The sequence below is a fragment of the Anastrepha ludens genome, chromosome 3, assembly GCF_028408465.1.
Source record: "Anastrepha ludens isolate Willacy chromosome 3, idAnaLude1.1, whole genome shotgun sequence".
NCBI classification, from domain to species: domain Eukaryota; kingdom Metazoa; phylum Arthropoda; class Insecta; order Diptera; family Tephritidae; genus Anastrepha; species Anastrepha ludens.
Genome location: NC_071499.1, coordinates 103,607,534 through 103,619,059, shown reverse-complemented (window position 1 = coordinate 103,619,059; position 11,526 = coordinate 103,607,534). Strand labels below are relative to the sequence as shown.

Genomic DNA, 11,526 nt, shown 5'->3' with positions numbered 1-11,526 from the left:
CGTTCTTATTCTCATCTTCATGCGGATACATCTAGATGTATTGGCTTTTATCGTTTGTTTGTTAACAGTAATAGAAGCCCCGCCAGTGTAGGGCATATCACCGGTCGTCTTCGTCTAGCTCATCTAAAGGTAGGCCCAGGAAACATGCGGTTTCGACGGGTTGGGTCCAGAGGGAGAGGGGTGTTAGACGAGTCGGTTTTAGAGGGGCATGTGATAAGGAGGTTAGTGTCGTGCGGGGTGCCTTCATATGCCGGACATATGCTTGGTATGTCGGGGTTGATTCTGGATAAGTAGGAGTTTAACCTGCTACAGTATCCAGAACGTAATTGTGCCAGTGTTACACGAGTCTCACGGGGAAGCTGAAGCTCTTAATCTGCTATATATAGGTGGTGGTTGGACTCCGATTACGGCATTCACAGGGCGGGAGTTCATGAAGGTGGTAACGGTCTCCCGGAGAATGTCGTTTATTGACTGTCTAAATACTGTCCACTCCAGTAGGTTTCGGTCAGTTTTGTCCTGGATTTCGTCAGCGTAGTCTAAGAGGTGTCTCCTGACGTGCCTGGGAGGCGGCTCAGGCTCAAGCAGGTGTCTGCAGGGGGAAACCTGAGGTAACATCCTAGCAGGAACTGCTTGCTGAGCAGTTTGTTATGCTCCAATACAGGGAGCATTTGGGCGTCGTTGTGAAGGTGTTGAACAGGGGACATCAGGAGGCAACCGGTCGCTGTCCGAATGGCAGTATTTTGGCATGTCTGTAGATTTATCCACTGCGTGTTACTAGTTGCAGGCGACCAGACAGGCGCAGCATAGTTCAGAACCGGCCGATCAATTGCCTTAAATGTTGTTGTTGTTGTTGTAGCAGCATAACATTCCCCGTGCATATACGAGGAATGCTGTTGAAGTGACAGTCCTTGGCCGGATATAAATCCGCGTCGTTCCGGTTACGTAGAACCGACGTGCCTTAAATGTCGATAGCAACAGTTCTTTGTATTTGCCCCAAGTGCTGCCGGCAAGCGATTTGAGGATCTTGTTGCGATTTTGGACTTTAGTGGCAATTGCGGTTGTGTGCGCTGAGAAGGAGAGTAAACTGTCGAAGGTTACATCCACAATTTTGGGGTTGTTTACCGTCGGAATTGGTGTGTCGTCGACTTTTACCTTAAGGGACAGTTTGACTTTACACCTTGCTTAATCTTCCTCTGCTTTGATGCTTGATCTCACTGACGAGGGACGATCGCTCAGGTAGTTTGCGGACCACCTCTTCAGCCCTGGCGGGGGTGTCGACTGGTAAATATTATATAATCTAGTAGCGTGGAATGGCTGGCTGTGTCGAAAGCCTTCTTCAGGTCCAGCGCTACTAGGACAGTCCTCTCGAAGGGGTGGTTTTGGTTAAGCCCGCAGTTTATCTGGGCGTTTATGGCGGTGAGTGCAGTGGTGGTGCTATGCACTCGTCGGAAACCGTGGTGATGTGGGGTGTTTCGTGAAGAGTGGGAGTAGGAGGGCTTCAAGTGTCTTCAGTACCCTGCTTTCCACTTGTCAGGGATGATGAGAGTGGCCAAGGACAGATTGAAAATCCTTGTGAGAAATCCTACTCCCAATGGTCCCAGGTGCTGTAGCATCAGCGCGTTTAGTCCGTCAGGGCCAATGGCTTTTGATGTTTTAGATTTATTGATGGCCCCTTGAACCTTATCACCGGAGAAAGCAAGTGGCGTACTGTCGTTCGTCAGTTTGTACAGCCTTCTGGTAGCACGACGCTTGGTTCTGTCGGCCGGAAGATGCAGTATAAAAAGTCGGCTAAAGTAGCTCGCGCATCTCTTCGGGTCCGACGAAGTGCAACCGTTGAAGGTGATAGCCACCTTGTCGTTGTGCTTCGTCGGGTTCGACAGGGACCTAACGGTGAACCAGAGCTTACTCACCCCAGAGGTGAGGTTACAGGTCTTCAAGTGCTCAACCCATTTAGTCCGCTTATGTTGATCTACCAGTTGCCGGTGGGAAATGAGGACGAATGTCCTTGAACCTTTCAGCAGGAATGAAGCGAGCCGCAGCAGCTGTGAGCACCTTGCGGAATGTGTCTTCAGTGAATTCTGTGAAGCCAGCCCAATTAGCTTTTTTAAAGTTAAAATAGGACCGGTGGGTTCCGGAAACGAAGTCGGCAGGTCTCTCAATCGAGACGATAATGGACAAGTGGTCTGATACAAGCGATAGCATAGGTCGCCACGTTATACTATTTATCAGACCCGCGCTAGCTATTGTTAGATCAGGCGAGCTGCTGCAATTGCCCACTACCCTAGTGGGGGCGTCGTCGTTCACAGTGCTGAAGGTCGAATCGTCTATTTGCTCTGCCAATTGCTGTCCCCTACGATCGTTTGGCAGACTTGAATGCCAAAGATCGTTAAGCGCATTGAAGTCACCTACAACCAATCGGTTTTCACCTCTGAGATATCCTGCCGGGCAGCAGGTGACAGGGGGTATGTAAACATTACATATTTCGAGCTCGGAATCGCCTGTCCGGACAGCTATGCCTTGACATTCTAAGGTGCTGCCCCTGCGGTCGATGCCTTCATCAATGAGACGATACTGCACTGTGTGGTGGACTATAAACGCTAGGCGACCACCATTGTCTCGGCCGCGATCGTGTCTGTGCACGTTATAGCCATCCCTGGTGATCAGAGAGGACCTAGCGTGCAGCTTGTTTTCCTGTACCGCAGCTATTGTGACACCGTAACGGCTCATAAAGTCAACTATCTCGTCGACCTTGCTCGTGAGTCCGTTGCAGTTGAATTGAAGAAGCTTGGAGCTTCTTGGTAAGGTCGTTGTAACTCAGGGGGTGGTTGACGCGTGGGGTTGCCTACGTTTTGCCTGCTGTGCAATCTGCTGTAGTTGTTGCGGCCTGATGATGGTGGGAAATGAAAATGGCCATTGCAAGAATTGCATTTGACTGATACCAGATCCTGAGGTATTCCGGTCTGATACACGGAACTGTCCGGGTGACCAAGAGGTGCTGGTTTGTCTCCGCACTGGGGTTGGAGCAGGAGGGAAGGGTATGGGCTAAGTCGGGGGAGTTGTGTTGCTCCGATAGGCTCCTTACAGTGGAGGTGTGGGTTGTGGTGGCGGTTGTTGGTGCCGACCTATCAGGGGGAGTAGTAGCTGCGGAGGCATCAGACGCCTGCTGGCGGGAGCAACACGTGACCACATACCGTGTGAAACACTCCCTATGGGTCTTGAGGCCTGAACAGGTCTTAACGTGGCTCCACCTGTTGCACTTATTGCACCTAACCGAGGTGGAGTTTGGGTGGAGCCGTTTATGGCAGACGCAGCAATAGAATACTTCTGGCCCAGGGTTGGATTCAATTCCAGCTCTGAGGAGCATTTGGAGCAAGGTTGCTGCAAGGAGTTGCTCCTGTGACGTAAGGGGTGGGGTGATATGCTGTTCACTAGGTAGGGCTAGTTTACTGAGACAGTAGTTTACTGGGGCGGCAGCCCTTGGTCGGGAAAAACCCAAATCATTCCGGTAACGAAGAACCGGCTGCCATGCGAACGGGAAAAACCAGAGTCATTCCGGTAACGTAGAACCGGCTGCCATGGGAACGCTAGTTTCTGCTAGCTGCAGATGATTCGTTTGTATCACTTGCACAAAGCTGTTAACATTGTGTATTTGACCTATTTGATCTTGCGACAGAAGCACATCACATCACAAAAAAAGCATTATGTACATATGTATGTATTTATGTGTATGTATGTAAGTATATACATATCTGTATACATTGGTCTAAGCGTGTGACCAACTCAATGCCACTTCGGATATACATATATATAGTATGTTCACACACAATATCTTACGCATATGTATATTACGAATGAATTTATATACCATACATACATATATAATATATCGATATGTATGTAGATATTTGTATATATACATATACGCATTTCAGCCCATGTGACAACATGCCGGTATATGCGAACTTTATTTATTTGTTTGTTAACCGAATGCATGCATACATATGTAAATATCTGCACACTGCGTTTAACATTTAATTGAAAATTTCCCTGTTACTTGCACTTTCATTTGAAAAAGAAGGGCGGCTTCAGATTTCTATATACTTTTAATGTAAACACGCAGGTATGTATGTATGTATATAGACACATTTATAAAATTGGACATGCTCTAATCGAATGACCTCTGATTGTAACCTTTTCGTGGTTATCATATATAAGCATCCTCCTACTTTTTAGAGGAATGGTGCCGGTTTCTGTGACGTATATAAATATTGATAATATTGTACAAATATGTAAGTATATAATATATACAAAGTATGTGTGTACATATGTATGTATATAGCCTTCGCAAATGGAAACATTCCTACATAAATATAGACATATATTTTAATAGCTTTTTTATACATTTTTCCACTAGCTTAATATGCATTAAAAAGATAACGTTCTAAAATCGGACAATCTACATAATTATTTACCAAAACATATTTGCTTAAAGTCCAGAGTTTGTACTTTTAATTTTTCATTGCGCTGGAACTGGAGACTTGTATTCATTTTCATATATCCTCCACACAAGCAAAATCAAGTGAATTGAACTCCTTACGACCCCAACAAAGGACTCCATAAATTCTATTAATAGTTTGGACTCAAGTTTCCCCCTCTAACTCCCAATGTGGCGAAACCACTGCGTTTCTCGGATGAACGGTATATCATGGATACCTGCGGATTTTAAGTTTGCCAGACATCCAAAGAACTACTAAATGATTGAATAGTTCCAATATTCCAATATATAATTTCCTAATACTAACTTCTTATTTAATCTTTAGTTGGATCGAACGACACTATTTGAGAGATAAACTTGAATTGTTAATTATTTACACGATTAGTTATTATTTTAAGAAGATTTATTTATTTAATAAATGTATTATAGGCAAGAATAAATACGAAATAAAAAAAAAAAAACGGAGAGTTGTCCAAAAGACCGGAATTGGCTTATGCATGCATGTGTACCGTGCCTGTGTAGATAGGTAAAACTAAATTTAATAATCCAATATTTTAACATTTCAATTGTAACCAAACTCATCACTTTATTTTTATATATGCAACAATAATTACAACAATTTAATCATTTTACGAGGTACATTAGAACAGTATAATAGAATCGAAATAAGATTAATTTACTTTTATTGAATTGTTTTTTGTGTGTAGGGGAAAGTTTGCGCTGGTCGCAGCAAAACTTCTCTATTATTTCGGTATCTCATTTTAATGTCTAATAACCGAATTCCTCTCGTTGAAATAACGCTATCAAGAGCTTTACCGTCGGTGTAATGAATTCTTCTCTAGATTCATTGCTCTCCGCTACACTTTCTAGTCGGTTTTTTCTGTATCTATATACGAGTACATTTGCTTTTATAGTGAATGTTACATAATATCAACTACGTGCTAAGAAAATATTCAGAACAATGCAAGTGAAATGTGATAATATATTCAGATTTATAATTGAAACAACGCCCATTCCTTCAACTCCTCCCCCTATCGTAATACAAGTATCAATTTCACAATCATTTCCCTAAGGAAAAAATTCATATTCTTAACTTTTTACTTAACGAGTCATTTATTATGTCATTTTCAGCTGTATCTTTAGATAATTTGATGATAAGTTTTTATAAACATACATATGTATATTATTTTATTTCCATAATAGTACTCATTGAAGCAGCAATTTTTGTGAAGTTTCTCTACCTATTGTTGTAGTTTCTTTTCTGTCTATAGTTCCGTCTTCTGGATTCAATGCTACTCTTGTTTAAAGTTATTAATTTTTTAAATCCATACGGGCACTACTGTTTTACGTTGTTCCCTTATCCAAATTAATCCTTGGTCTGCATGTACTTGATCAGATCGATGACACGGTTGGAGTAGCCATATTCGTTATCGTACCATGAGATCAACTTCACGAATTTGTCATTCAGTGGGATACCAGCCTTGGCGTCGAAAACGGAAGAGTGTGTGCTACTGACGAAATCGGTAGACACTACTTCCTCATCGGTGTAGTCTAAGATACCCTTCATTGGGCCTTCCGCGGCTTCCTTTACCTTTTGCTTAATCTCTTCATAGGTAGCTGGTTTGCCCAAGCGCACGGTCAAGTCAACGACTGAGACATTGGGTGTGGGGACACGGAAAGCCATACCAGTCAGCTTGCCATTCAATTCGGGAATAACTTTACCAACAGCCTTAGCTGCACCGGTTGAAGCAGGAATGATGTTTTGAGCGGCACCACGTCCATCACGCCACAGTTTGCCTGAGGGGCCGTCGACTGTCTTCTGGGTGGCAGTTGTTGCGTGCACAGTGGTCATCAAACCCTCAACGATTTCGAAATTGTCATTGACAACTTTAGCCAATGGAGCCAAGCAGTTGGTGGTGCAAGAGGCATTAGATACAACCTTCATGTCGGGCTTGTAAGCGTCCAAGTTTACACCGCACACGAACATTGGTGCATCGGCAGATGGTGCCGAAATAATTACCTTCTTGGCACCACCCTTCAAGTGAGCGGAAGCCTTGTCGATAGTAGTGAAGACGCCAGTCGATTCAACGACGTATTCAGCTCCTGCGCTAGCCCAGTTAATGTTGGAAGGGTCGCGTTCGCTGAACACGGTGATTTTCTGTCCATTTACGACCAGCGCTCCGTTGTCAGCGGTGACGGTGCCCTTGAAACGACCATGAGTCGAATCGAATTTGAACAAGTAAACCATGTAGTTGACATCGATGAAGGGATCATTTACTGCAACAACTTGGGCACCTTTCTCGACGGCAGCACGCAGCACCAGGCGACCGATGCGACCGAATCCGTTAATACCGATTTTGGACATTATTCACTTTTTTCAATTGGCTTAATCACTTTAATTGGATAAGATATCAAAAGAACTGTTCAGTTCACTCGCAAAGAGACAACTGAGAACGGAATTGTAGCCGTTGCAAAGCGCCACCAGAGAAGTACCAAGCCGGTTTGTCCCAATGTCAGTTGAAGGGCATTCGAGTTCATCCTCAAAGTTTTGCAAATTCTGCGCTGGAAATACGCCATCATTTTACGTTGTCATTAGTTAGAACAGCATAGCTAGTGAGCATAAAAGCTCTTGAGCAGTGCTGCCGTTTTACAGCGAAACACGAATCAAGTAAACTTGTTGTCAGTGTTGCCATTTTAAAATTTAGGCGGAGCGAATTGAGCCAAAAATTAGAACATGTTTGTGTTTTCCGTTCACCAATACAGTAAAAACGTTGCTCAAAATATTTAAAACTCGTTTCTGATATAAACATGCAAACATGTTTTTCTACTGGTTAAATTAAATTGAACTTTCAATTAAAAATGCGCATAGCTTTCATTGAATTGATGAAGGATTTACAATAAAGTAAGCAAAAACGCAAAGAATCGAAACTCATTCTACAAGTATATGGTATTCAACCACTTTTACTATAACTATATAGGAAATTTCAAAAACGTTTATATATTGTTTTAATAGCTGTAGAGATATTGAAGCACGCAACTTTAAAGAACTTTATTTCTGTTATATTTGGATACAATTATCTTTGAAGGCTTCCAATTAAAAAAAATGTATTTTGGGAATGCCCTTTTATTAGCGTTATGGATCTCACGGTTTTTCACACAGACCCAGACAAAATTCATAAAAACATCAATCATTAGCCGGCTTTGAGCGATTTTGAAGGAACGAATTTGCTGACGTAACAAGGGATGTGATAGCGGCTTGTTTACGTCAATAGCACGATTGTGTTGGGGATATTAGAAAAAAGTTACGACATGGTGAAAAGAATTCAGAAGGTGTGGCCAAGATCAGTTTTTTCTCTAAATACAAATCCTGTTACGTCAGCCCATCAGCCGATACTCTCAAATTCGGTGAGAGCCAGTTAATGGTCTGATATTGGGCAATTACAATTTACAGGTACAATTCTGCTGCCGAACATAATAAAAGTATTTTTTTGTTTTGTACATACGCTGTACATTTGAGAAAAATTACATTTAATATCTATTAGAATATCTTCGTAATCGAATATTCTCTTTTAGTCGGTCAGGGAGCGAGTGAATAAAGTTTTTTTTATAATCCGAATTAATATTTTGCCATTCGACTTGGATCAAAGTTTTAAGTTGATTTTTGGAAGTTATGTAGTATTTCCTTAATCGTTTGTGCAAATTATCCAATAAATGCTCTATAAGGTTCATATCTGGGCTCTGTTGAGGCGTTAATAACAAATGAGGTACTTTATATATTAGTCACATCTTCACTATGTACACTGTGTGTTTGGGATCGTCGTCATGCCGGAAATAAAATTCACCAGACAATCCCATTATTGTAGCGCTTTGTAACAAGTATTTTTTAAGGATTTTTAAATATACTTCTTTTGTCATTATTTCATGAAAAAAAAAAAGATTGCCAACACCTGATGTCGACATGAAGCCCTAAACGATGACACCTGCACCTCCATGCTTGACCGTTTGAATTGTATTTTTTGGATTTATTTCTTCATTTCGCTTCCTCCACACGTTAAGTCGCCCATCATATCCGAAAATATTATATTTCAATTCGTCGGGGAAAGTTACTCTGTCCCAGAAGTCAAATTCTTTGAGTTGATAAGTTCTGGCAAATTCGAGCCTTTTATTTCTATAAGTATATTGATTGACCTTCGTACTGTATTTGATGAAACAATGGTGTTTAGAGATGTTTGCAATACAGTAGCTATATTCAGAGCACTTTCGAAAGGATTTTTTTCTATTGTTTTCTTGATAAGGCGTTCATCTCTCTCAGTCAACTTCCTATGACGGTTCTGCTTATTTTTGATCCTTTTTAAATCTTTGTATTACCTTTTGCACTGTTGCTTTACTTCTGCTGATGATTTTCCAGATTTCTGAGTATGATTTCCCATCCTTATGCATGTGTACAACAATTTTTCACTCCTCTAATGTCAACTCTTTTCGAGACATGATATAGATGTGAATACTTTTTTGATGTGAATTTGTGCCTTGCTTTACCTTTCAAGGTTGAGCTTGTAAACCTAAGTCGAAATGAATTTTTTTTATTCAGATACGTAATAAATAAAAACATTTAGAAAATACCGTCTTCTATTTTTTTAAACTTTCATTAGAAGAAAATTTATAGCACTGAGAACTTTGGATTTTCGAGTGTGCCAATACTCTTTTGACTCACTGTATGTATTTAATCATTAACCATAACCGAAGGATTGGTGCGTGGCTACCATGCGATAGTCCCCGGGTTCGAAATCTCTGGCATGTAACACCGAATGGCAAATGATAGAAACAGTTTTTTCTCATAACGCTCGCTCCTCTATAGGCAATGGCAATCCTCCGAGTGTATATCTGGCATGAAAAAGCTAGTCATAAAAGACAACTACCTTTCGGAGGTGGCATAAAACTGTACGTACCGCCACTTGTGGAAAAACATCAATACACACTCCACAAATAAGAGGAGCTCGTATAATTATATAAGTATGAGTGTATAACACATGGGCGGAAAAGTCTCGGGGCCTAACAAAAAAAAACACGTTTTTTTATTCAAAATTAGCTCTATTTGTCAATGTAATTTCCATCAATAACAACACAATCATTCTAGCGTCGCTCTAACATTTCAATACAACTTTTGTAGAACGATTTATCTTTTGCCTCAGAACAGGCCTCAGTTTCAGCGCTAACCACTTCATGCGGTTCTTTCCGGCGAACATTTTTTTTGGGTCTGCGAACAGCCAGTAGTCTGGCGAATAGGGTGGATGTGGGAGCAATTCGGAGTTCAATTCTTGCAGTTTTGTCATTGTCTTGAAAGTGAGCAAACGCGGCACCCACTTTGAACAGAGCTTTCTCATAGTCAAAGGCTCATGCAATATAAAGCCAAAACTTTCTTTTAATATCTTTACGATGTCAACTAAGTCACACAACTGCAAAAGTAGTCACTCTTAGCACAATAACTCACGAACTAATCAATAGAATATCACGAAATGTTACCAGCTGTCTTTTTAACATTAGTACGAACTGAAATAGGTGAATGCAATCAAATTAGTGCCATATATGTGTTAGGCCCGGGACTTTTCAGCTCATCTGTGTAGATGGGCCACTAAATACCAATGCCCTGTTCAACCAAAAATTCGTGTGAAATGCCATATGTCGGTATGTAAACGCTGAATAACTTTGTCATTTACCAACCGATCGACTTCAACATACAAACCAAACAAAAATACCTCACTTATACAAATCATTTGTTTTTTTTCCAAGTTATTCAATGATTTCATACCAACCCCCTGTATTTTCGATGAAATGTTTTTTAAAATATATATCTGAAGATAATTCTGTAAGACAGATCAAAGGGGGCTTTTATCTTATTTTTCTCTTTTTAACATGTTTTCATTATTACAGTTTTCAACCAATTGACCTAAAAATTATTTACATAACCAACAGTAACTAAAGATGATGGTAGACTAGAACCGTTCCGTAAAAGCGAAACATTTCTATTGCCCTCTTTACAAATGTAAGAATATTTGAGAAAAAAATAACAGATTTTTTGAATAATTCCACGGTACAAACTTATTTTGCCTTGTGCGAGATCATTTTCGTTTTCGCTTTTTTTTTTTAAATGCGCTCTTCAAAATTGCGAACTATTTGATCCCGTGGAATATAAAATGCTCCCATAAACCTTAATAAAAGCATTGCTGTTTTAACTTTTGTGTATTAGCTGTAAAATTTTTATTTGGTACATAGGCTTGGCTCGTCGTATAATTTTTCACAAGTTTTTCATCTATTATATGTAGTTGATTATGCAGTGCGACTTAGAAATATAAAACACAGAAAACAAGTAAATACAGTAGGTTCTGTTTTTATGCGGGTTTTTTTTAATTAAAAAATGCATGTCGACCTATCGGGAATTGTACATATGAACAAGATTCTAAACCAGCTAAGCAAAAACTCATCACAGATTACATCAGAAATGCTAACCCTACAAGTATGGAACCGCCTGCATAACCATCTAGATCAGACGTGTACATTTCCTCAAGTGACGAAAGGGATTTTACGCCAAATTCTAAACGAATGCGCAACATGTGGGTATTGTCTGATTCTATTTCTGACTTAAATTTATTTTTCGATTCTGACGTTTCTTAAATAAAGATATAATTTTCAAAAATACAATATTTTGTTTGTGCGATTTATTTATTATTTCAGAATCATGCGGTCTATGGAACGTATCTATAGTAATAATATGGGATAATTTGTATGCGATTTTATTACATTATTTCCGATTTATGCGGTTCTTAGCACTTTTGAAACGTAACTATAGTTTTACTATAGAACTGGTAGCTTTTTTTATGCTGTTTCTTGCGGAACGTATCTACCGCATAAAAACAGAAGCTACTGTATATACTTACAAAGTTTTAACAGTTTAGAATATTAAAATGACCAATACCTACCGTCAACGGCAATTGCTTTAACGTAGATCGTAAAGTGAAAGTTGGGTTTGCAGTATA

The 11,526-nt window shown here is 40.2% G+C and overlaps 1 protein-coding gene across 1 annotated transcript; it reads right to left on the bottom strand.

Moving 5' to 3' along the window:
• Positions 1-5,581: 5,581 nt before the first annotated feature.
• Positions 5,582-6,961, bottom strand: LOC128858650 (glyceraldehyde-3-phosphate dehydrogenase 2). The gene has a single exon (XM_054095090.1). It carries the CDS (start codon positions 6,858-6,860, stop codon positions 5,862-5,864), a length of 999 nt encoding a protein of 332 aa, XP_053951065.1. The 5' UTR covers positions 6,861-6,961; the 3' UTR covers positions 5,582-5,861.
• Between the last annotated feature and the right edge of the window lie 4,565 nt (positions 6,962-11,526).